The 13569-nt window shown below is 35.5% G+C and overlaps 1 protein-coding gene across 1 annotated transcript in view; it reads left to right on the forward strand.

Moving 5' to 3' along the window:
- LOC124365043 (vacuolar protein sorting-associated protein 13D-like) overlaps nt 1-13569 on the forward strand; it is a 189889-nt gene that overhangs the window by 120592 nt on the left and 55728 nt on the right. The window contains 3 exon segments of the mRNA XM_046820942.1: nt 6633-6775; nt 10378-10531; nt 11324-11540. Coding sequence (XP_046676898.1) covers nt 6633-6775; nt 10378-10531; nt 11324-11540 — 514 coding nt within the window.

Below are 13569 nucleotides of genomic sequence, written 5' to 3' on the forward strand. Positions count from 1 at the left end.
TATTGAAGAAATTAAACACTAAAAAAGAATTACATATCTATGTAAATTATAATAAAGATCCTTATAACATTTTAAATAGTAATCTGAAAAATAAGACAAACCCAATTTTGGAAAAAAATAATATATTAAAATAATACAGATTACTAATCAAAAATTACAACTGTGTCATTTAAATTGAACATATGTTTAAATGGTCCACATGTGTATATTTAACCCATTGCGGATCACTGACGAGCTGGGCTCGTCACGCAGCGGCCGGGCCTAACGGCATGATGACGAGCTCAGGTCGCAAAAGCGGTCTACATATAAGTTTCCCTCCAAATAGTTCTGTTAATGTCTGATAGATCGTCTTCACTTGTCAACTAAGAGTGTTTAACAACGGCTTATGTTTAGAGTTTTCAAAAGTTTTATAAATATCCTACAGATCGCAGTTGTATGTCAAAGTTGAAAAATCATTCATATGAGTTTACTCTCTGCTTTTTAGCGCTTCTGATTGGGTGTTTTCCTCATTAGTTATTATAATACTTTGAGGTTAGTGACACAACTAATCGATGCAGACGTACATGTTGGCGGGTTTAGTCTAGACAATGGCCCGGATGTTGTAATCGCTTCGCCCGAGCCGATTTATTTAGACTATGATTCAGACATCATCCCTGCCACCCCGGAACCTTGCTTGTGTGTTATCGTTCCTACATCACGGATACCCCAGCAGGTCCATGTTCCATCTGAACGAATACCTTCACAGCTGAATTTTCTAGTATACAATAGCGAGCGATACGATGTGGCGCACCATTGCTGTTCATGCGGCCGCTGCCGTAAATTAATTCGTGTCCGCTGGTGCCCGAGCGCCAAAACAATACGATCCGCAATGGGTTAATTGTTTATTATTTATTTAGAGGTTAATGTACACTGATGATGGTTGTATACTAAAACACGTGTATAGCAAAAAAAACATTTTTAAAAGGGTTTTTAGTTGACTTTTTATTATACTAATATATATGAATGGGAAACAAAGCAAAATCAAGTATGGAACAAAAACATACTTAGAACAAAGTAAATTACAATGGCCATAAATATAAACTTTTTGACATATTTTCTTGATCGTGGCAACAAGGCTAACTCAACATTAGCGTCGGAAATATAATTCACTCGAACCAGCAGTGGTCATATACATGCATCACCCACTAAATTGCGTGCAAAGGAGGGGGTAACTGCTAGCAGTGCAGATATAAAAGACAATCTAGTCTAACTTTACTTTCAATTTAAAGAGTGTTATGAAACCTAAATTTGTTGTCCTTTGATAAAAGTAGGCTTCTCAGAACTTTATATTTATATATATTTTCTTGGCTGGTAAGGAGCAAAATCAGCTATGAAACAAAAAATACTGACATGGAAGTTGTGCGAAATTGCGTGCAAAGCCGTGGATCTGCTAGTCAGTAAATTAAACTGAATTAAGGATGTCAATAAAACATTTTTTCATGTTTCCAGTGAAACATTTCCAGTTTATTGTAGTATAAATGGTAAAACTTCTCTATTGATGTAGGAATAGGCAGTATATTAGTTCTGCGAGTCCCATAAATTTAGATATCACTACGGACTGAACATCAAATATCAACAACCCCGCCAAGACTATTATCAGATACATTATTAAAGTAAGTGTAACTTTATGTTTGTGTCCAAATGTCGTAATGTATGTTCACAGGAGGTTTGCACAAATCTTTTGAAAGTGTATCAATTAAATACATTAAAAATATACAATATGGCTGCATGTTTTTCCTGAGTGGCTTAAGGTGGTGGAGGAAACACTATTTTAGTAAGTCCATATTTTACTTTTTTGGGTAGTGACATGTTTACATTGCTTTGCAGCTGTTTTAATGTTCATAATTTTATTTGGAATAAAAATGTATTATTTTTAATTACACAAATTTGTAATTAACCCTTTGAGTGCCAGAGCATCGCTATTTGCGATCCTGCATTATATGCAAGAAATGCCAGAATCGCTGTTAGCGACTTCTGCAGTAACGCTTATATTTTATGTAGTATTTATCTAAATTGGCTCAATGACTATACATACACATTCCAAAGGCTTCAACATAACTTTTGATGAAGGTTTTGTTGAATTTTGGGTAGATTCTTTTTTTATTTTGGGAGATTGCGTCCTAGTCGGGTTTAGAATCGACAGCGACACAGGCGAGCCGTCACATATTTAGTTTGCGCTGGTGTTTATTTAACAAATTATTGTAAATATTGAAAGTTTTTAAATGGGTTTGTAGTGTTAGTATCTTCATATTATTTTGTTTGTTTATGTTGTTCTAGTCTGTGTATAAGTAGAACAATGACCTGACCGTGAGTTACGGTGATCGTAAGCAGCTAGTACCTTACTAAATACATTTGTATTGTGTTTATGTTTTTTTGTGTTTGTTCAGTGATATTTATAAACAATGAGTGTAAAAACATTGCTGACAATGAAGACCTAGTATTGCAGTCATTAGATTCAAGCATTAGCAGTGTAGACAAGACACAGATTGCAGGTTAGGTTAGAAACTTTCTAGTTTCGTAGCAGATCATATTTTCATATTTATTTTCCAAACTTTAATTATAAGTATATAAAAAAAGGTGTTATATGTCTTTTTGTAAAGAATTAAATGGAGTATAAGATAGCATAACTGAAAATGAAAAAAAATATTTCAATAACACTACGTTGTGTCAAAATAAAAAACAAAATGTTTTTGCTCATAAAGTTTTTGTTAATGTTTTTTTTTATTGGTATAAAAATGTTAAATTACCAATAAATGTATTATATTTATAAAGACAATATATTTATCTACAAAACAAACAAAAACCCAGGACATTATACTAATAAATAATTTTTGTATAAATTTGTAACCAGACCCTTGCAAAATTAGGCATTTTGGCTCGGCATTTCATGCAAACCATATAGCAAAATGCCGCGGCACTCAAAGGGTGGACTGTGTAAACATTAGAGTGATCCAATCTAAAATTGTTGAATCTAAAATCCAATCTTAAATCCAGAAAAAATAATTTGCGATTCCTAATAGTTTTTTAGTCTCAATTTAAATTTTAATAAAAGTATCACCAAAATGATTCCTGGCATTCTTAAACCTCTTCAGACAGTTTGATAATATAAAGCGTAATCCAATATTACATAAAAGATTTACAACTTTTTAGAAATATAGTTTGAGATTGTAGTTTAATAACTCATATCCTTTACCCAATTAATTTTATTTGATGGTTTATAAAATGAATTTACAGAATAAATACATTGCAAAAGATATTAGCATGTATTTTTATTACTTATAAAATAGCCTCTAATATGACATTTTGTATATTACTTGCAAAATTTCACTCACCTCGTAGTGACAATAAAAAATATTAAGAAAATAAGATACAAAAATTTTACAATTTACATATTACAAAAATTACGAGGTAAACATAAATTAACAATTGTCTGTTGTATCTGTTTTCTGTACCTACACTATTACCCAATAATATATTTGCATATGGGGTAAAATATGCAAATTACATATATACAATACAACAAAATAGAATATAAAAAGTTAAAGTGCACAATTTTAATTAATTTAATACTAACAAAGCTCTTAACGTTTGCGTAACAGAAAACAAACTTTTGACAACTTTTAAATTAAATTATTTGTACGAGGGTCGTCCACAAAGTAACCTCCGTTTTGAAATAAAAAATAAACCAGTTGAGATACAAAAAGTTTATTATATAAATGTTTAAAAACTACAGCTTTTCTACATATTCACCATACAAATTCAAGCACTTATCATATCTTTTTAACAGTTTTTGAAATTCCGTCTTAAAAAAAAAATCTGCCGCCTGAGAACGTAGCCAACCTGTCACAGCGTTTTGAAGCTCTTCATCACTCGCAAATCCTCTGAGATGCATGCCACCGCTTCATGTACGGGAAAAGATGGAAAAATCACTGGGAGCCAAGTCCGGGCTGTAAGGGGGGGTGGTCAAAAACATGTCCCATTTGAACTTTTCCAAAAGTTCTGTTGTTCTTTGAGTTGTATGAGGCGGGCGTTGTCATGGACAAACACAACACCAGATGTCAGAAGACCACGGCTTGTTTTGAATCGCTCGTCGTAGCCGTTTTAAAGGTTTCACAGTAAGCTACAGCTGTAATGGTCGTACCCACGCTCCATAAATTCAACGAGCAAGATGCCCTTAGCATCCCAAAAAAACTGTAGCCATAAATTTTTCTCGCTGAAAAAAGATTGGCGAGCTTTCTTTGGCTTGCTTGGCGAAGCGGTATGACTCCATTCCATTGACTGTTGTTTTGTTTCGGCATTCACATAGGCTACCCAAGTCTCATCTCCTGTAACAATCGCTGTTCAAAAAATTTTTCTCCTTCAACATCATACCGAGTAAGAAAGTCTATGGCAGAAACTCATTCTTTTCATTTTGTGATCATCGGTGAGCACTTTTGGAATCAACAAGCAGTACAAAACTTGGTGATAGCGTAGTTTTTCTGTCACTATCTCATGCACAAGACTTCGAGAAATTTCAGGAAAATGATCTGGAAAGTTCAGAGATTGTGAAGCGACGGTTCTCACAAATTTTCTCATCCACTTTGTTCACCAAGTCATCACTGACGAGAGATGGCCTACCACTCCGGTCTTCATCGTGAACGTTCTTTCTTCCATTTAAAAAAAAAATGAACCATTGACGGACTACACCTTCGCTCATAATGTTTGGGCCATACACCGCACTCAATTCACAATGAATTTCAGCTGCTGTGTAACTTTTTGACCACAGAAATCTTATTACACCACGCACTTCACACTTGGCGGGATTTTCTATCACGGCGCCATGTTTTTACGTTGTAACAAAACAACGCGCGATCACACGATGCTCTCCCTTGCACAGCTAGAAGCGTACTGAACGGCTGCACACGCTGATGAGAGAATGGCGGCGCTACCCCCAATACTTATCGCATCACACCAAACGACGGTTACTTTATGGACGACCCTCGTATGTTCATACGTGTAAACTTATGATCTAAATTTGACTCCTAAAAGCCTTTACTGCCTTCAAATAGAGTCTTTCATTTCATTATTTCTTAAAGAGAATAGTGTGCTTTCAGTTTTATTTTCATAAACAACAAAGACGCTGCACTGATTTTCCTTTTAGTATTATCAAGAACATCATCTATACACGTGTTTCTTTACTATTATAGAGTATCGTCCACGTACAATACAGTATTACTACATAAATTGATGAGTAAGTCATTGGCTCCTCGAATAAATAGGAGGGGCCCAAGGTCAGAGCCCTAAGGTACCCTAGCAAGAAACTTTGTTTAAAGATGAATAATATTAGTTACCAACATTGACCATATGTAGTCTATTGCGTAAGCATGTTTTTAAGAACTGTAAGTTATGATTGCATATTCCATAATATTGTAATTTATTCAATAAAACATCATGAGAGGTATTGTTAAAAGCCCTAATGAGGTCCAACATAGTTATTTCCACATACTCCATGATCCTTCAAGATCTGAGACACAAGGTTTCATATAGACTCATATATTTTTTCTGAACTTTGAAAATTACCAAATGGTGGTATAGAATTTTCATCAAAAACAGAAATAATCAAGTAAAAAAAGAAACAACAGGATGACCAACCAGATCTGGACCTAAAACCCCCAGCATGAAGTTTGGTTATCTGACAAGTAAGATTACTCATTCTAAAACTTCTAAAAAATAATATCCAAGTATCTGTATATATTTATAAAAAACTATGAAATCTATATTTATTATATATGAAATCTTATACAAATATAAACTACATAAACTTATCAACATCATATCAAATAGAACCAGTAATTTCAGTGTAGTTTAGATTCAAAGAAAATAAAAATTGAATACACTTTGAGTATACTTTTTGTGTAAAATACATGATCTGTGTTATCTAATATCTTATTTATTTTTGTTATCGATGTAGTTTGTATAAATAAAATATTTTAATTTCAGAAACATTATAACAGGTTACATTCAATTTTAAAATTAAATCATTTTTTTATTTATAAATTTGGAATAAAAACAGTCTCTTTATTTTCCAAGTGCTAAGTTCAACTGAAAATGGAGTTAGAGAAAGTGAAACTTTATGTAAATACTTTTTAATTTCAGTTGTAAAAACCATGAAAATATAATTAAAGTAGTAAAAGTTTCTGTTACTTTTACTTTTATTAAGACTCTTTAGTGTTTTCTACAGCTTGTTTTGTCATATCAGCTGTTGTGCCTTTCTGAGAGTAATTGTGGAAACCGGGACTATGATGTAGAGCTGCCAAAATGAGCTGAAATCTTCTTGGCAAGATGAGGTGTCGAAGAAGAAAGAAATCTTGTGTTTTTCATGAACTTAAAACTAAACCAAAAAGAATAAAATTAATGTGGTAAATTACCTTACTAGAAAGGTAGTGCTCTTTTAACCAAGCAAGGCAAGAGTTTAATTTTGAAAGTGGTCTTGCTCATCATTGTCACCTCATTCTTTCTATCTTGTTCCTCCTTCTCTCTATTGACTGTACAGTGTCTTACTCATCATTTGTCGGACCTGCTCACATTAACAGCTTCACATTACTCTGTGATAGGTAAGATGCGACATCGGTATACACACAAGGTGATCATACATCAGCTGGGAGTCAGGGTGGAAGGATGGGAGCCAATAGACCCAGTCACAGTAGACAGGGTGGGAGTTTACTTCCGGCTCGCATCCCCTGACTACACTTCCGCAGTGAGTATGACACCACTATCTCAAAGAGTAGTGTCTAAACTCAAATCAAATCAAATCAAATCATTTTTATTTTGCCAGAACATTACAAAAATGTATAGCAATAGTCATTTTTCTATAATTTGGACCAATCACTCCACATTGAGACCAGTCAAACATACAGAAATTCAGTCGCCCCACATTCACTCTTGCCAATTTTCCCATTTTCCAACGCTGGTTGTCAGTGTTCCAATTGTGCGGTCACCCAGTCGAATGCCATAAACTCGTCAGCACTATAAAATGCTTGAGACGCTAAAAAGCGTTTTAAACGAGCTTTTAATGCCTTGGGCGTTGGGGCGTTTTTGATTGAATTTGGCAACTTGTTGAGAAAACGAACTCCTGCCTGCGAAGGCAAGTGTTCGTAAACCCCCGTCCTGTGACTTCCAGTTCGGTAGGTATCTCTGCCTCTTGTCCCATACGAATGTATGTCTCGGCCACGTGTCATGGCACATTTAGACATACAAAAAAAGATTGTCTCTAGGATGTAGAGACACGGCAGAGTCAACAGTTGCAGTTTTTTAAAAGCTTCCTTGCATGTTTCTCTGAACCTTAGCTGTGCGATTATGCGAATTGCTTGCTTCTGCAATTTGAATGCCCTGAAAAAATGATAGTTTGCGCTGGCTCCCCACAGCACCAAACCGTAGGTAGGTGAGGTGGGGGTAGATCAAGCCATAATAAGCCGTCATCAGTACCTGACTGGGGCAGTATTTGGCTAAAGACCTCAATACATAGATGCCCGAGGCCAGTTTTGAGCAAACATGATCAATGTGATAATTCCAAGTCAATCCCCGATCCAGGAATATTCCGAGGAATTTTGAACAGTCGACTTCCTCCAGGAAAAAGTCATCCAATAACACGGCTGGCCCGTCATTGGAGTTTCCTGATCGCAACGCGAAAGTCAAGAAATTTGATTTTGAAGAATTTGCTTTGAGGTTGAGGCTGTTAAAGTGTTGGACACAATTGTTGGTGTCAAGAAAAATTTGCTGTTCCAGAATAGTTTTTGATTTGTTGGTGAAACAAAGTGTCGTGTCATCAGCGTACTGCACAAGTTTTCCATGCAGTAGTGATGACTCCATGTCATTGACATAGATGAGGAAAAGAATCGGACTGAGTATTGATCCCTGAGGGACACCATAGCTCAGCTGAATCGGTTCAGAGAATTTGTTTGAGATTTGGACGATTTGTGTTCTGTGGCCTAAAAATGAGCTAATCCATTGGAGCGGCACGCCTCTGATGCCATGAGATTCAAGTTTGTCAAGCAATTTCGAGTGGTCAACACAGTCAAATGCCTTAGATAAGTCGAGAAACACACTTAATGTGGAGTCTCGACTTTCTAACTATTAATACATCATGGTTTTCTTGATGTACCCATATCTTTTGACTATTTATTAATATTTTTATTATTATTTGAGGTAAAGAAGTATAACTTGAAATACTCATATATAGTTGAAATGAAAACTTGAGAAACTAAACATGATAATTCTACTAAAATAAAATCAATTTTAACTGATTGCAATTTGATTTTAGACCCTACACCCAAGACAAACTGTTTGTGTTTATGCAGGGGATTCTACACGATTGTCTTTTTTCATACCTTAGTGTGTAGAAGTTAGTGTGTGCAGGTTCAGAATGGGGGGGGGGATATTAACAGTACTGGATAACACTAAGGAGTTCCACAAGGATCTATCTTGTGTCCTTTTCTTTTTTAAGTATTTGAACATTATTGAGCATCAGCTTTAACTGGAAAAGTTACTTCTCGTATAAAACAAGCCCGAGTGTTACCATTTTCAAAATATCTTCATCAGAAATTGAAACTTTCATTCACTGTGCTATAATATCCTATTAATTTTGATAAGCTGAATCAAAGCACATAATACAAACTGTGAACTGCTTCTGTTATTGTTGATACACAATGCTTTAACCTCTAAAGCTCTGAAGACAATTTTGTGTGGGTACAAGTAAGGTACATTTAGATATTAAGAAAATTCAGATTTGTAAAAGTTTAACCCATTGCGGATCAACGACGTGAGGGTGACGCGGAGCGAGGCGTGGACCAAAAGCACAATGACGTGACCCTCACGCGGATGACGTGGTACGGATGACTCATTTGTTTTGAACGCTTATCGCTGTTATAAGCCTCGGAGATATTTATAGTCTGTTTTCCTGGACTGGCTTCCTATCTTATCTCTGGTACTCGTCCACAAATACTCCCCTCGTTATCGGTCAATTAACGTTATTATTTGCGACAAATAGTTTGTCTAAGGCGTACAGTCGTGGCGTTCGATTTTCCTTTGCCTCGTGTGCGTGTACGTAAATAAAATGGGTGACAATTTACGATCAATCTGAATTAGATAGACTATTATTAGAAATTGGAAGTGATGAAAGTGATATCGATAGTGTTATTGAGGATGTAGACGGTTCTATCACGCCGTATTTGTCCACGTTTTTCATAATTACGCGGATACTAATGTTGACAGTGACGAGCGGGCTATCACACTAAAATCCACTACTAAGACAAAAGACAGTCTCAAATACAGTGTAAATATTTTGTAAATATTAGATTAGTTGTTTCTTGAAGTGTCAGTATTATTACAACATTTTTTTATTGTGTAAAACGTTTGATCCGTCCTACATCAAGCAGCTACAACACGCAAAAAAACGTTAGTAAAAATGTTACGTACTTGTATTTTTACATTTTTTTAGTATAATATACTTGTTTAATATGATCTGTATAATGTTTATATAACATAAATAACAACATAAACAAACAAAACATGTATAATTAGCGAGCGCGCTAAGCAGGCAGGTAGGCGTGCAACCCACTGCGGGTGCTGCGTTGTAATACGGATTAATTCGTACTATAAGGCCCGCGCACGCGCCGTTTTTCACGATCCGCAGTGGGTTAATGTATTTTTCTGTTTCATGGAAGAAGAAGTAAAAAAACATATTTTTTACAAAAGCTCTACACGTAGGTGTGCAATACACATATATCTGCAGACTGCACCACATATTGTCAGATAAAACAACAATAAAAGAATAGCACTCACTGATTATTGATATATTTTTGGCACATCACATGTTTCAATTTGATTAATAAATTAATACATTTACGTATCCCTACACGTTCACGGCAACCTTTGTGCATGTACCCAATAAACAAAAATAAAACAATATAATTTATAACCATATGCTGTGAATAGTGTGACTCTGATGGTAAGATATATTATCTGTGTGCTATGCTTTAAGTGTTAATTATTATTCTTACATGCTTATATTATACAAATAAATTTTTTAACTATAAAATAACATAACGCTTGGTACAGAAAGTCCAGCAGTTGAAAAAATCAGGAATAATTTAAAATATTCAAATAAATTCAAGTTGTTGTTATAGTATAGAATTTATGTTAAAAGTCATGGAATATCATAATAAAATAGGAAAACAACAGCAGTTTTCAGGTTGCATTTATTTTTTATTTGTGCATAAAACATCAATACAATAGATACATCTACTATTCATTATTTTTTATCAGAACTATATGTACTTAGTGAATGGTTTGTGTTGACAGCATAGTGAGCTGCCCCAAGCCAGAGTTGTACTGGAGGTAACGCTGGAAGGCTCGGCTCGTAAGCTGGTGACAGTCAGATCAGCTCTGCAGCTGTGCAACCAACTGGTAGATACAGTGGAAGTAAAGTTGGACAACACACATATCCACTCTGGCTGTAAGTACACCACTCCACACAATGTTGTTCTCTTGAGTATTATGATTACTCATCTAAGTTCATTTTGGCGTAGCAGTAGACTATTTCAAATCTAGTTTCAAAGATTATTATTGACGATGGATAATTTGAAAGTATAGTAGAATTTCGAACATTTCCATCATTATATGTCACAAAAAATACAATACCAAGTTTTTGTATTTAAATCTGGTCTCTTCTTCAGGTGTCAAAAACCCTAATACATCAACAACAAAAACTTAAATGCTAAAAAGTGCCGCAATGGACTACCACTCAAAGATTTAAGTGATACCTGACTGGTACACCATTAGCATGAAGTCCAGACTGGAGAGAATGAACCAAAGTGATGTTACTGCACAGGAGTCAAGAGCACAAACAAGTCACACACCTACTAGCAAAGGTGGAACACTGACAAGGATATCAATGTTGGCATTTCCTGTGGTATCACAGTGTGTCTTATGAAACAAAGGGAACAGAAAGGTGATGGTTGGGCACGAGGAGGGTTAGGGCAAACACTAGGATTCTTATGCTTTTGTTCTTAACCTCAATGTCGTAGTGTTTTTATGAATTTTTAAAGAAGATCTGTCACAAAAGTACAAAAAGCCAGTTTGAGAGTTTAATAACCGCATGGAGACTATGATAAAAAAAGTGTTATAAATATTAAGTGTATATGTTTCCATTTTATAGTATTGCAACTATTATTATTTATCTGTAAATTTGTTCTCTTGTCATTATTAGAATGGACGGTCTTATAATAGAGATGTGTCTTGCCCCCAGCTCCCATGCACCTGACAGCCAACCCGGGAGCCACACTGTCTGTGCCGCTAGCCTACGCACTTGCGCAGGTGTGGGTGCGACCTCTGGACAGATCTCAGGTGCCCACCCACTACCATGCATTCTGCAACCGGCCTATCACCTGGCAGCATGTCACTCGACCACAGCGCGTCGTGGAGGAACTGCGTCAATGTCACAGCAATCGTGGCCTCAACTACAAGTGAGTTATGTTCGATAGATTATATGCTTATTTAAGATAAACATCAGGTACTCGACCACAGCACGCTGTGGAGGAAATGCATCAATGTCAAAGCAATCATGGCCTCAACTACAAGTGAGTCGTGTTCAATAGATGATATGCTTATTTAAGATAAACATCAGGTACTCGACCACAGCGCGCCGTGGAGGAAATGCATCAATGTCACAGCAATCACAGCCTCAATCAAAAGTGAGTTACGTTTGATAGTTGATGTGTTTATTTAAGATAAACATCAGGTGATAACTTTCATACATTCTAGAAGAAACGTTAACGGTGAAGTACCTACAGAGAATCCAATGGTGCCCATTAGGATTTTCTCACACAGTAAAATTAACCTGTTTCGGGATCATCTGAGTACTATCGATTGGTTGTTCCTTCTGGGTGGTCGAGACTCAACTTCATCGTGGAATCTGTTTTTTGGTACAATTTTAAACATGATGCAGATATACTTCCCATACATACAATGGACGCAGGGTCCTAAGATGGTTGAAGAGCTTAATACTGGCAGCTGTTATTCACCTGAGCTTTACAAAAATAAAAATTACGTAATGATTGCAAATTGTGCCAAATTACCTGAGGACAAGCAGGCGTATCAATGCAAGAAATCTTTATAAAGCTGCTGTACGATAAGCCAAGAAAATTACCAATGAGTGCATTATTGACACTTCAAGAAATAAAGTTAAAGCTGCATGGCAGGTGTTGAGATCCTTGACTGACTCTTCCTCTCATTCTGTCATCTCACTATCTCTAGAGGAATTCACCACATTCTATGAGGGCATGGTGGGAGAACTGTGATCGAGGATTCTCCTGCAGCGGCCTCAGTGGAAGTGTTCCTGAGCCAGGAGCCCAGACTCGATGTCCGTTTTAGGTGGAAGAGTGTGATACCGTATGAAGTGCTTGGTATATATCTAGTCTTAAATCACCTAGAACTAAAGATATCTATCACATGTGTAATGACTTTATAAAATCTATTACTGATGTAATTTCTACCCTTGACCTTCTACATAACTACTTGTCTAAATGAAAGCACATTTCCTGAACAAGTGATGTTATTACAGGTTGTACCAGTTTTTAAGAGGGGAAACAAGGAGGATACGGTTAACTATAAGCCTATATCCTTGGTCCCTGTCATAACAAACATTGTGGAAGTGGTAGTCAAGAACCAGATTGGTTTTACACTTTGATACAAATCGGTTACTGACTCCTACTCAGTTTAGTTTTAGGTCTGGTATTTCTGTGGTTGGCACAGTTGGTGGTCTTGTTGATTCAATACTTGAAGGCTATTAGAAAGTCAAGTTGTTACAAGCTCTACTATGTGTAACCTAAGTAAGGCCTTCAAATGTGTTGACTGTGGTATACTTCTGATAAAGTTTGAGCATTACAGCACTAAACTGAAACTCTTTAAATCTTACTTAAGTAATCGTTCTCAAAAATTTGTATCTGATGCTGCTTAAGTTAAATATGGTGTCCCACAGGGTTCTGTTCTGGGCCCTTTTCTCTTTTTGATTATGGTTAATGACCTCCCTGATAATGTATTTGCTAATTCGTTTAGTTCTGACATATAACTTTCAATGAAGTTGTTTATTGTGATATTGGGTTAGATTTGAAGTTGTTATGTGACTATTGCATCTCATTTTAATGGCAATAAAGAATGTCTATATCTATGTGTATGTCTATGGATGTAGTTAACTAAATTAATTTTAAAGACTTACTAGTTGAGTGTTACACAATCAGCTTTTTTAATCTATAAATTTTTGAAATTTTCTTGATTTATTTATCACTTAAGTTGTTAGTAGTCACTTTTCATCTACAACAAAACACTAAAAAAAAAAACACAAAACTCAACTAAATTCAACAAAATACTTGTACAACAAAATTCAACTAAAGATGTGATGTAGTTAACACAAAATGCATTTTTGAGGTAATCAATTTATGGTTTTACATCTTCAGAATATAAATCTTAATTACTAATAATAATAATTTGTTGATA

The sequence above is a fragment of the Homalodisca vitripennis genome, chromosome 6 (genome assembly GCF_021130785.1).
Source record: "Homalodisca vitripennis isolate AUS2020 chromosome 6, UT_GWSS_2.1, whole genome shotgun sequence".
NCBI classification, from domain to species: domain Eukaryota; kingdom Metazoa; phylum Arthropoda; class Insecta; order Hemiptera; family Cicadellidae; genus Homalodisca; species Homalodisca vitripennis.